The sequence below is a fragment of the Cricetulus griseus genome (assembly GCF_003668045.3).
Source record: "Cricetulus griseus strain 17A/GY chromosome 1 unlocalized genomic scaffold, alternate assembly CriGri-PICRH-1.0 chr1_1, whole genome shotgun sequence".
Lineage (NCBI taxonomy): Eukaryota > Metazoa > Chordata > Mammalia > Rodentia > Cricetidae > Cricetulus > Cricetulus griseus.
The window spans coordinates 31,418,789-31,431,940 of record NW_023276807.1 but is presented as its reverse complement, the minus strand read 5'-3'; the positions used below and the strand labels follow the sequence as shown (position 1 = coordinate 31,431,940).

Sequence of the window (13,152 nt, the reverse complement as noted above, 5' to 3'; positions counted from 1 at the left end):
CCATAGTAGGTAAAAAGGCAGGAAACTGGCACACACTAGATACACAAACTAATGGAAAACCTAGAAACCGATCCACACATCTATGCCAACATATTCTTGACAAAGTTGTCCAAAGTATACACTGGAGAAAAGGCAGCTTTTTGAAAAAGTGGACCTGAAAAAACTGGGTAGCCAAATGCAGAAGAATGAAATTTGATTCTTATCTTTCACCTCATATTGAAATTAACTCAACATGAAATACAGCTATTTCCAACAAAATGGATGGAATGGAAGGAAGTCATGTTATAGAAGATAAAGTAGGCCTGGTATGTTAGTTGGTTGCCTTTTGCTGTGATGCCTGAGAGAGACAAGCTAAAAGGAGGCAAGCTTATTTTGGCTCATGCTTTTGGAAGATTCAGTCCATCATGGCAGAAGGCCATCAAAGACCATGGTCCTTATCTGGCCAGGAAGCAGATGGAAATACCTGCTGTAACTGGCCTTTCACTTCCTTCTTTTATTCTATCTGCACAATCCCAGCCTAGTGAGATGGTGTTGACTACATTCAGGGAGCTCCTTCATATAGTCTATTCCAGCCACACCCTGAGGTATGTTCTACTGATCTCTTAGGCAGTTCTCAGCCCAATCAAGTTGACAAGACGAACCATCACATGTCCACTCTTGTCAGCTTGACATTCATGTACATCTCCTTAAATCTGAACATTCCATCCTTGATGGGCCCAAAGGCTCATGTCCATCTCATAAGGCAAAACAACTCCGTCCATCTCCAAAAGTCCTCATAGTCTTAATAATTTCAACACTATTCAAATGAATTATGAATACAAGGCAAACTCTTACTTGTGATTCACAAAGAATGAAAATGACATACAGTGACATTCCCACTTAGCAGATGAAATAGGAGAACAGCAAAGAAGGACCAGACTGAAGCAAGGCTGAAAACCATCAGGGCAAATACCCCATAGCTCTGTGTCTAGCAGAAAATAAAAAGAAAGAAAAACAAACAAGCCAAAAAACCCACAACACTACCTTGGTAGCCTGTGTCAGCCAATCAGAAACTACAACACAAAGAGCTAGAACATCAATGGTTGATACCAACTTCATTGAACATCAAATAAATTATAATTCAGGTTCTTCAAAAGTTTTTGGAGATAATGAACACTAAAAATGAAGAGAGATCAGAATACAGTAGTTACTATCATATTTGGTAGTCATATGAAAAGGCATGCTTCTTTATGAACCTATCATCCATCTAGTCATCCATCCATCCATCCATCCATCCATCCATCCATCCATCCATCCATCCAATGAACCCTGAACCATTTGGCAGATAGTGCAAGGTCACAGGGTGGTTCCTGTCTTTTGTGGGGATCAGTCTGATTCGGAGACACATACTGAACAAGAGCTGACAATCATGAAGGTCACACTTTAGTATAACAGACATCATGTTAGAGAGCCACAGAGGTAGAATGTGTTGGCTAAGGGGGCTTCTGGAAGGAAGCAACACAGCTGAGACCTGAGCTGTGGTGATAAAAGGGGGACAGAAAATGTTCTAAGTTACATTTTAAGAAACAGCTTGACTTGTTTTTTTTTTTTTTTTCTTAAATAGTCACCTATGGTGAATACACATTAAATCTAAGACACCAACCCAGAATGTTTGCACTGGAAGGTTAACAAAGTCACCTAAGAAATACTCACATCAGCATTCTACTAACTGTTTGGAAACACTACTTTAGGGCCTAGCATACATTCTTTATATTAGTCCAAGCTATTCCCCCAGCATTTATTTGAAAATCAAACAAAACAGCTGTGGATTGACAATGGAGGGCGTTCTTCTCCTAAGCCTTCTTATCTTCTTTGCCCAGAGTTAGGTGTTCTGGAAGCACTAGAAACATATTCTTCTAACTTGCAAATATTTTACCATTATATTTCTGTAACACATTAAAACCAAGAGAACTCACCATGGGCATTTACAATTTTCCTTAGCCATTTTGAAGTTTTACCTCCAAAGTAGTATAAACAAGTTTCCTATGTATGAAGGATTACTCTGAACAAAGCTATCATGTTATCTGTTCTGACCTATGGAACCATGTTAAGACAGAAGTGGTATCTATGGGAACCTATAATATGGTTCGGTAGGAGAGTGCTTACTTTATTAGGTAATGAGGTAATTCTACAGGTAAGCTTTTGGAGTCCACAGTAATTAAGTTGTTGCACAGGCCTAGATCCCCCTCATCATGCTATTGTCTAAGTCAACTGTTTACTGATCATATTATTTTAAAGATAGCAAGGAAGTTTAGATTTATAAAGAATAAGTGGTCTAGTTGCACTTTTAATAGAGATAATTCTAATTAAGAATAATTTCAAAATATGTTATCTCATTAGTTAACAACAGATATTTAAAAGGCCTATGTAAAATTCAGCACCAGTTCTAGAGTGACTTGGCAAAAGCTGAACAGAGTCATTCTTTCAAAAGACCCCGTCTGTCACTTCATGCACCTTTCCTATGATCTTGGAAGCCTGGAAGAATCTCCCTTTCTGTATTCTGCTTGTGCAGCCCCGAGTGAAACGGAAATAGTGTTCTGTAATGCACAGCCTCAGGATGCACAGTCCCTACCCTGGAAGCACGAAAGAACCACTTCAGCCGGGCTGCAGGAGAGAGGGAGCAGAGCTGCTCTGTGAATGGACCATTTGCTGATGGCGGTGATGGACAGACTAGTTCCTCCACTCACAAGACTGGCTGACTTCCGTGACTGCAGCCAGCATCCTGTGTACCAGAGCTTCGGGAGATGAGAGGAGGGAGGGAAGCTCATACACACAGAGCTGCCGGGAGAAAAGATGGGAGAGAGAGAAGAAAAACCCCAAAATGTAAAGAAATATAGTATTCCAATCAAAGTTTGAAATTTGTAAAAGTGGTTTTGGTCTCCATATAGTAAAAATATTTATCCAAGAAACTCCTAGTTGGGTGTGAACATCCTACTTCTAGTGGGATTTTGTTTGGCAAAGGGCTGTAAAAGAGTGGAAACTAATACAGAGCATGTCTATAAACAAATTTATTTAGTTAGTACAGATTGACACATTCACTAGAGGATTTCAGCAATTACTTGTGTAAAAGTATTTCCTATCGTGGTTTCCCTTTGTGATTCTGCTAATTTACTCAATCAAGGCCATTTTCATGCATTGACTGTTCTATCTTTAGTAAACCATGCTGAATTGAACATATGGAGACTCTGATTTCTTTCCAATTCAGATAGACATAACTATATGGAGACATTAGAAATTTAGGGTTTAGTGAAAAAACAATGAAGGTGGTAGTATCTTAAAACATGATGTAATTTAACTCTGGAGAAATTTAGGTTTGGAATATGGAAGTATCTGGCAAAATGTGGGGTCTGAGTAAGCATCAAACACGTGTATTTGCATTTCACATTTGTATTTTTTATTATAACTATAATAAGATATAATAAAATCTAAAATAGTTATGAATATACTGGCCAAAGCCCAAAGCATGGCAGGGTCCTGCTATTCAAAGGCATAGGGCTCAGATGAGCTAGTGCAGACCTTCTAAAGAGGTCTCAGGTGAGCTCGTGTGGAGCCTCTAAAGTCTCCGGCATGGAGTCTCATCATAGGTATCTTGAGAGTTGTCTGGGTTGAGTGTAGAGAGGTAGGGTGAGATGATATGAAGATTAGCTTCCTGATCCCATTCCATTTTATCCACAATCAGCACCACCTACAGAGACAAGCCAGCATCTACTGAAAACGAGCAGCTCTATTGTGCCATTGTTCTAGAGTTACTCTGTAATTAATGTTTTTCAAAATTGAAAATTTCTATTGATAACAAAGAGGTAACCACGGCAAATTTGTGGACCCATCACTTGGCAAGAGACATGCCGAACTGCTTTTCTTGCTCTTCTTTTCAGTCTCTTCCACCATGATAAACTCAACAAGGCCATTTGTATGGTCCATATACTGCTGCTAATCATGTAATGTTTTTATTAGTGTATGTTACTTATATATAAAATGATGGGTCCACATTTTGACCATTACCATTCCTGTGACCCTCTTTTGTCCGATTGCCCCTCTCATTAATCCCCAACCCTTCCTACCTAGAGTACTCGCCAACTTTTAAGTCTTTTTTTGGTGTGTATATGATCCAGTGAGTCTCATTATCGTTATTTACAGAACCAAGAGTGACTATTTGTTTACAAGATCATGGGTACCTTCCCAGGGACTACCTGATGGAACAAATAGTGTTTCCCTCCCCCATCAACCATTAATTTTTCTCTAAATCCTCATGGAGGAGAGGGGTCACATAAGCCCCACCTCCTCCACAATTGGGTTCAGTCTTGCACAGACTGTGAGCAGCTGATCACAGCTGCTCGGAGTTCATGAGTGCAACAGTCATGTCATGCCTGGAAGTCAGGCTTCTACACTACTGCACCCTTCCTCGGGTTTCTTAGGTTCTTTCTGACCCTTCATTTACAGTGATGCCCAAGGTTGGAGGGACAATTTAGATATCCATTCAAAAGGCATTTATTCTCAGTACTGGGGCAGGTTATGTAGCTGATCTTACTTGTGGCTTGATCTAATGGGAATCAAATGGTATCATAATTTCAATAGGTTCTTCAAAAAGATACCAGTTCCTAGCACTAGTGGATGTGATTTTTATCTGAAAACGGGCCTTTTCAGATGTAAACTGATTAATTTGAGGTGGTTAGGGTACTCCTTTTAGGAAGAGGCAGGCAGATTCAGGGAAGTCACCATGGAAGGACAGAGGCTGAGACTGGAGTGATTTCATCCATAAGCCAGAGAATGCCAAGAACCACCAGTCACCACTGAAGGCTAGAAAAGGAATGAAACTGATTTGCCCTCAGCTCACAGCAAGTGTCAAGTCTGGGTTCAGACTTCTGGCCTCCAGAGCAGTGTGACAGTGGTTTCTTGGGTTTAAGCCACTCAGTAGGTAGTATTTTGTCATAGTAGTCCCAGAAAACTAATGCTGGTGGCATCTACTTGCTCAGGCCATTTTCTTGTACAGATTTGTGTGGTGTGCAAGAAGGCATCCAGCTTCAATCAGGTGCACCTGGGAGGAGAGTGCTCAGAATCGTGAATCAGAAACAAATGTCTTTCCAATGTTGGCAACACGCATGCTCTGGGAGATCAGTTCTACTTCCACCCCTCAGGGTAAATTTCCCAGATAACTACTTTTTTTTTTTTTTTTTCAAGTGACAGGGCCTTACTGTCACTTGAAACAAAGACTGTTTCTCCAAAGTGCATTAACAAAAATACTTTACTAAATTATAAGCCTAGAAGGAAGACCCTACAGAGCTAACTTCAAGACTGTGATATTTTCATCTTTAACACCGTGAAAACACCGGAAGAGATAAAGCCACTTTATCAATTAGTGGCCTTCCAGGTCAGGTCTCAAGTAGGTGCAGGCTGGTCTCGAACTCTCTGATCCTGCCTCCACTGTTCAAGTGCTGGGATTGTATGTGCAAATTACACATCTGGCTTTACACAATGCTGGGGAGCATGCCTAAGGCTTCATGCATGATAGGCAAGCACTCTACCAACATGCTACATCCTGAGACCCAAAGCAGAGTTCTTGATAATGGACTTATACCAGTCAGTAAGATCAAGTCCATTTCTTTTCAGCTTATTAATCCCTAGGATCAGTAGCTCCATCTTTGTAAGGTACAATGTTACAAAAAATACATTATAGTGAAAAATGGTATTTGAGAAAAAATATTATAGAGACTCTCACTGGAATAGTTGTACTTCTGTTTGCCACAGATGGAAAGTATGTAATGAAAGTCTTCAGAAATATGATTAATTGAATTTTATTAATCACACTAGTCTCCCTATACCATTGGAAAACACCCATTCCCTTTGCAGTCAGGACTCAGCATGTGTTTGGGACTGGGGATGCCCCACTCTAACCACAAGGCTTCTGGGAAACTCATGCTCAAATGTGTTCCTGGATGATATTTGATTAATTCATAATTAATTATGAACTGTCTGTGGCAGTCATAAAGAGAGGAGGGATATATTATGAATATGCTCTTATTTCCTAGTGGGATGATACTCACACACTGGTTAAGAATGCAGGGCAGGTATGACAAATGCGCTTTTAAGATAAATATGCCTGAGGGAGGGAACAGAGATGGGTGGACGTTGTTGTCTCTGTGATAAAGTGACACTCAAAGTGATGCACATCTTTAGTCCCAGTATTCATGAGTTAGAGGCAGATAGATCCCTGTGAGTTATAGGTCAGGCTGGTCTACATAGTGAGTTCCAAGACAGCCAGGGCCACATAGAGAGATCAAACAGGCAGACAAACAAACAAACAAACAAACAAAGAACAACAAAAAACCCAAAAGTGAAAGAAGGGAGGAAAACCAGGCAGACACCAAAGTGTAGAAACCTGTGGTCACGGCATACAATTGCAACAAGAGAATGTGTGTGTAAAACTGAAATCATATCTAAAAAGAAAAGTCTTTGTAAAAATGATAGGAACATCAAGGACCTGTTTTGTAGAACTTTCACTTTGCTGTGCATATTGTCTATGCAAGGAACAGAGTAGGCTCAGGAGAATTAGTGAAAGTCATGGTTCTTGCTACACAGAGCCTCTTTTTGGGCCAATGTAATAGGGAAAGGGAGAAAGACATACTTGGATACATATATGCATGCTAAATTTGTATGTATAGGTGCACACACCTGAGCATATGTGTGATTATGTACAAACAAAGCCTCAAAGGAAACAGTTTCAAGGATGATATTACAGCTCTATTCAGATCCAAATGAGTAACAGGCATGCCTTGAGGATTATCTAACAGAAGTCTGTGCTAATGTTCTCATTGGCCAGGGCTGAGTGTGAGCCTAACTCAATTTCTATTTGAAAGTAAGAAGTGAACCATTTCAAAACCATTTTCTCTTTTTAACTTCTGGATAGGGTCAAGTGGTTCAATTTTCTTTCCTCAGGTTTGATGTATTTTCCTTAGAAAGTCCTTTAAACCAGCAGTGCCTTGCCTAGACTCTGACTGTCCCTGAGTCAACAGAGGAGAAGATGTACAAATGAAGTCACCTGGGAGAGCAAGATGTGCTCTGTACATCTGGGGCATCAATTCTCACCACTGGCCTGATGCGGCAGCACACAAATAGTATTTTTAAGGGAATCTCTAAGTCCTTTATATAGTATGTGCTACTTGATACTTCTTTGTGTGTGTGTGTGTGTGTGTGTGTGTGTGTGTGTGTGTGTGTGTGTGTGTGTGTGGAGGCTAGAGATTCATATTGCGTGTCTTTCTCAATCACTTCCTACCTTATGTTTTAAGACAAGTTTACTCACTGAACCTGGAGTTTGGGCTAGACTGGCTAGTCAGCAAATCCTTGGGATCCTTCCATCTCTGTCTCCCCAGCATTGAGATTACAGGTTTATGCCAATATGCCTAGCTTTTATGTGGGTGCTGGGGATCCAAACTCAGGTCCTCCAGCTGATGTGCTTTACCAATGAGGCCATCTTCCCAGTGTCTTGGCACTTCTCTAATTCTGAGACCCCATGTGGAGCTCTTTTAGCCAAGGGAATTAGAAACACTTATTGAAACAGTGTTTCAATAAGAAACACTGAGGACTTTAGCAACATTGGAGACCAGACATTGAGATTAATTAAGTAAAGTCATATGAAAATAACTTGGGTTTAGGAACAAATACAAAAGTAGTTCTTTACAATGATAAGTAACTGACATTATTTAATGACAAACTTGTCAGGCCATGAGGCCATGCAATTGGCCTGGGATCATTTTAATACACAGGGAGGAATGGATGGAGAGAAAGAGATAGGAGTCACTGAAAGGTAGGCCACGAGCCAGTAAATAGCCTTCCACCCATGTTCATACAAGCAACTCTAGTTAAACTCAATGTGTATATTTCTCTCTTCCACAGACATGAACATGTGGGAGCTTGTTGGGAAGAAGGTTCCCGTGGAAGAGGGAGAGGATGAAAGAGTGCAAGGGGTAAAAATGGCTAAAATCACTATATACATGTATGAAACAGTCAAATAAATAAATAAATGCATGCCCACGGACTTTAGAAAAGAACAAAATATTACCTAATTATATTGTCCATCCAAATGACAGGTGGACTGGGTAAAGAGTATTCATATTGCTAGAAATTTTTAGAAATAAAAGCCCAGCCTTGTGACAGACACAGTTTGGTGAGGTTTTAGAAAGATGTTCTTGGGGGTTGCAGAGATGGCTCAGTGATCAAGAGCACTTGCTGTTGGTAAAGGGACTCGAGTGTGGTTGCCAGTGCTCACTCACATCAGTGCCTCACCACTGCCTGTAAGTCTATTTCCAGGGTATCCCATGCCCTCTGGTCTCTATGGACACTTGTACACACAAACTCATGTAGCTACACACATAAATAAAATAATAATCTTAAAAAGACACTCTTGTTGGCAGCAAATTATAATTTATTTTAGATTAGGGCTCCAAATGATATACCTGGAGAAGCCTTAGAAATCTCCAAATGACACATACACACCCAGAGAGACAAAACAATGGTGATCTTCATTCTGATGAAAGGAATACAACTGTGAAAACCATACTAACATCAATCTCCCCGGAAAGATCGGAGATAAAGCAAGGGTACCCATTCTCATGGCTCTGAGTTCACCATCAATGCAAGGGTATCCACTGTCATGGCTCCAAGTTCACCATCAATGCAAGGATACTCACTCTCACCAACCAAAGATCACCATCACTGCAAAGGTATCTACTCCTAATGCTCCTAGTTCACCATCAATGCAAAGATACTCACTCTAACTGCTCCAAGTTCACCATCAATGCAAGGATATTCACTTTCACCACTCCTAATTCATCAACAAGGGTAGTGAAAGAAGACAAGGAAGCAGAAGTGAAGCCATGCAAATTAGAAATGTTGAAACAAAGCTGCTTCAATTCACAAACACAATGGTCTATGTAGGAAACACCAAAGAATCCACAGAAATGTTAGTAGATCTTATAGGTTTAGCAAGGTTATAGTGGACAAAGTTAACAGAAGAAAAAGAACATCTAAAAAATATTCTAGCAATGACCAACAGAAATGAAAATTCAGAAATCACAAGAGCATGGAAAGCAAAAACTAGGGCAATTTCATCACAGTATGCATAAAATCTGCACAGTGAATGTCCTCAAGCAATGCTAATAAAAAGCTGAAGGGCCTGGAAGATAAAATGAGAGATGACAGTAGTAAGATATTCTCCACAATCATTCCTTTGTGAATCTCAGTAGCTTTTTTTGCCCCCAAAAGAGGCAAGCTGACTCTATGTGAAGGAGAGTGAGAGAGACTGAGAAAAAAAATAAAATTGAAAAAACAACAGAACACTGTCTGGAAAAAAAAAACATTAAGGCAATGAAGTCAATTTAATGTTGGCATGTAGACAGAACAGTAGATCAATGGGATATGCTATAGACAAGAGAGCCAAAAGCAACCTACAGCTAAAGTGTGGACACAATTCATGGGAAATTACAATCTTTCAAGTGGTGGGACATTTGGACACTCTCACTCACAGAATGAAGCTTTTTCTTAACCTTATGCTGTATATAAATATTAAATAGAAATGAATGTAGACCCAAACGTTAGAAAGCATCCAGAAGATAAAACAAGAGAAAACCTTTGTGAACAATGATAATCAGAGTTTCATTGCTGATGTGCCTACAGAAAAAAAAAAAAAGATAAATTAGACTGCTTTAAAACAGAGAATTAAAGAGGTGGGGTGGTCAGGCGTCAAGGATCTGCATACCGTGTGTGAGGCCCTGAGCTGATACACAGCACTGGAAACAAATAAAAAAGCTTACTTAAGAGAAGTGAAAATGTGTGTGCATGAAGATTTATATATGATTGTGTCCATGCTTTTACGTGAATTTTATTTATAAAATTAATAAATACATAAAATTTTATTATAAAATTTATAAAATTGACAATACCCAGATATACCTCAAAATGCCTTTTATGGAAACAAAATGCTGCATATTCCAGAATGGAATGCTCTTATAACAAAACTAAATGGACTATAGTATGAGTGAGAGACAGTGGATTACAGTGGATTATGCTTAGTGAAAGAAGTGAGAATCGGAGGAGCACATCTATGTGGCTCCATTTGTACAGCATTCTAGAAAAGGAAGTATTATACAGTCATAAAAATGGACCAGTGGCTGACAAGGCTGGAGATGGGGCTGGGACAGATTCTTTTTCTAGCAATGAAAACACTCAGTACCTTGACTATGACAGTAGTTAATGCAATTTCATACATTTGTCAAAACATCAACCTAAATACACAATTTTAAAGAGTGACTCTTATCAAATATAAATTAAATCTTAGTACAGGAAACAAAAATAATGTAGGTTTGGGGGATGACCAGCATTTACACATTACAAGCTGACAATATTGGAACTTGGTAAGTCCTAGAAAATGGAAAGTGTTGGCCATCAACTTGGGAGTACACTGTGCTTATATCTGAAAGGTCCACTTGAAAAGAAAATTTATATGGCTAGAGTTATTTTTAAGACCAAGGTAAATGTATATCTAAGAACAACAGCAATCTAATTAATTTTGCAAAGCACTTACTGAATGCCTACTATGTGCCAGGCACTATGGTGGAAAACAGATACCTGAAGTATAAACAGGGTATCCTGGGACCCATAGCACACTAGGTCACACATGATCACACAATGGAATCAGTCATCTTTCTCTTTAATTTTTTTTTAAGACACTTTGTAGTTCTGGGTAGTCTGGAGCTTGCTATGAAGACCAGGCTGGCCTTGAATTCACAGGGACCTGACTGTTGTGCTTTCCAAATGCTTGGGATTATAGGCTGTGCCTTTCAAACCTGGCTGGGATCAACCATCTTTTAATGGTCTTTTGGGGTGTTTGAAATCAAATCCTAGGGAACTGCCACTTGAGAGGCATCATGTTTTGGAGAACCATCTTTGACCTCTGGTCCCTTTTGTCACTAATTTCCAACTCTGCTCTTTCCATAGTGATGCTAACGTGACATTGATGATATTAATATGGAAGGAAGGACAGTGACTGATACCAGCAGCTAAACTACTGACATAAGAGTTAGAAGTGGAAACTATCTCAAGAGGCTCGAGAGTAATGGGGACTTCAGTCCTTATCCTTAGCATAGGAGTAGACTTTGGGAGCCCACTCTACATTCAGGGATGACACACCTCAGCCTAGACACACGGGGTGGGCCTACCTATCCCAAAGGATATGACAGACTCTGAAGACCCCCCCCCCCAAGGCCTCACCCTCCTGGGGAGCAGAAAGGGTATGGGAGCAGATAGTGGGGGCCAGGGGAGGAAGGGAAGGAGAGGAAACTGGGATTGACATGTAAAACAATCTTGTTTCTAATTTAAATAAAAAAAATGGAGAAAAAAAAAAAGAGAATCCTTCAGCAAAGCACACAGAACACACTGGGGAAGAAACTAAATTTTGGGAAAGGAGGCAAGACCAAATGGCTGTTTCCAATGGAGGAAACAGAAATCTTTCTAAAGATTTTCTTTTCTTTTCTTAAACTTCTCCACATCAGGAATGGAATTTCAATTTGTAGTCACTTTAACTTTCTTGGCCTTTTCTGTGTTTCAAACATTGCCTGTAAGTGAGCATGGCACCCAGTAACTAAGACTCCTAGCAATCAATAGTGGAGCAATCTAATAGACAGCCTTCTCCTGTCATTAGATTGGTGAGTACCCTCATTGTCATCAGAGAGCCTTCATCCAGTAACTGAGGGAAGCAGATGCAGAGACCTACAGATAAGCACTGGGCTGAGTTCTGGGAGTCCTCCTGAAGAAAGGGAGGAGGAACTATATGAGCAAGTGTGTGTATGTGTGTGTGTGGGGGGGGACGGTCAAACTGATGACCTGAGCTAGTGAGAGCTCAAGGATTCTAGAAAGGCAGCTAGGGAGCCTGCATGGGACCAACCTAGGCCCTCTGCATGTATCTGACAGTTGTGTAGATTGGTCTGTTTGTGGGGCTAGTAGCAGTGGGATCAGCACCTGTCTCTGGCACAAGAGCTGGCTTTTTGGAACCCACTCCCTATGGTTAGATGCCTTGCCCAGCCTTGATGCAGGGGGAGGAGCTTGGTCCTGCCCCAACTTGATATGCCATGCTATGCTGACCTCCATGGGAGGCCAGCCCCCTTCTGAATGGAGAAGGATTAGATGGGGGGAGTGTATACTGGAGGTGAGGGAGGGGACAGGAGGAGAGGAGGGAGGGATAACTGTGGTTGGTATGTAAAATAAATGAAAAAAATTCAATTAAAAAAAAGAAAGAAAAAATCATTATAAGTGGTGGTGGTGGCACATGCTTTTAATCCTAACATTCTGGAGGCAGAGGTGGGTATATCTCTGTGAGTTCAAGGCCAGCCTGGTCTACAAAGTGAGTTCCAGGACAGCTAGGGCTATACAGAGAAACTCTTTCTCAAAAAAAAAAAAATCAGATTAAGCCCTGAGTGTCAATGGATACAATGCTACTGGACCCCAGCACGATGGCAGACTGTGCACCATTCCTTACACTCTATTTTGGGGTGTGTGTTAATGGCTATAAACTCTTCCAGTAGATGACAGTCATTTTGCTATGTTTAAAATGCCACTTTCTTCCTTGCTGAAGGTTTTCTTTTACCCCTTTCTGAGCACTTTTGGAAATGATCTAAGACTACAAACCTGGTCGCCATCTGTACATTGAAGGCAGTCAGCTGACTGGTTACAACAACCCACCTCAGCATTACAGAAATATTCCAGAGAACAAGAACTGTGAAAATAACACCTAGATTTCTGTTTACAAATGTCTGATGCCACTCAACCCACTCTACAGCTATAACAGTAGCTGAGATCAATTTCTACATAGAAACTTTGCAATAATGGAATGTTTGAAATGCTGGATATATTTCCTCCTCCTGCTCTGATTTGCCAAGGTCAAAAGGCTTCTATTATTCCCGAAGGCCTATGGTCTCATTCATTTTCAGTACCACTTCAGCAGACTCATATATAAAACTGACAGCTACTTTGTGCCACAGTTTATCTTTATAGACTCCTGGAATCTCTGTCTCTCTCTGTGTGTCTCTGTCTCTGTCTGTCTGTCTGTCTGTCTGTCTGTCTGTC

At 40.4% G+C, this 13,152-nt stretch overlaps 1 protein-coding gene across 5 annotated transcripts in view; it reads right to left on the bottom strand.

Moving 5' to 3' along the window:
- Supt3h (SPT3 homolog, SAGA and STAGA complex component) overlaps positions 1–13,152 on the bottom strand; it is a 342,495-nt gene that overhangs the window by 12,738 nt on the left and 316,605 nt on the right. The window contains exon 12 of one of the 5 annotated variants that reach the window (XM_027387433.2): positions 3,578–3,724. The exons of the other annotated variants lie outside the window; for them this stretch is intronic. Coding sequence (XP_027243234.1) covers positions 3,593–3,724 — 132 coding nt within the window. The 3' untranslated portion in view covers positions 3,578–3,592. Of the gene's footprint in view, positions 1–3,577; positions 3,725–13,152 lie in introns of those variants that run through there. 5 annotated transcript variants of the gene reach the window in all.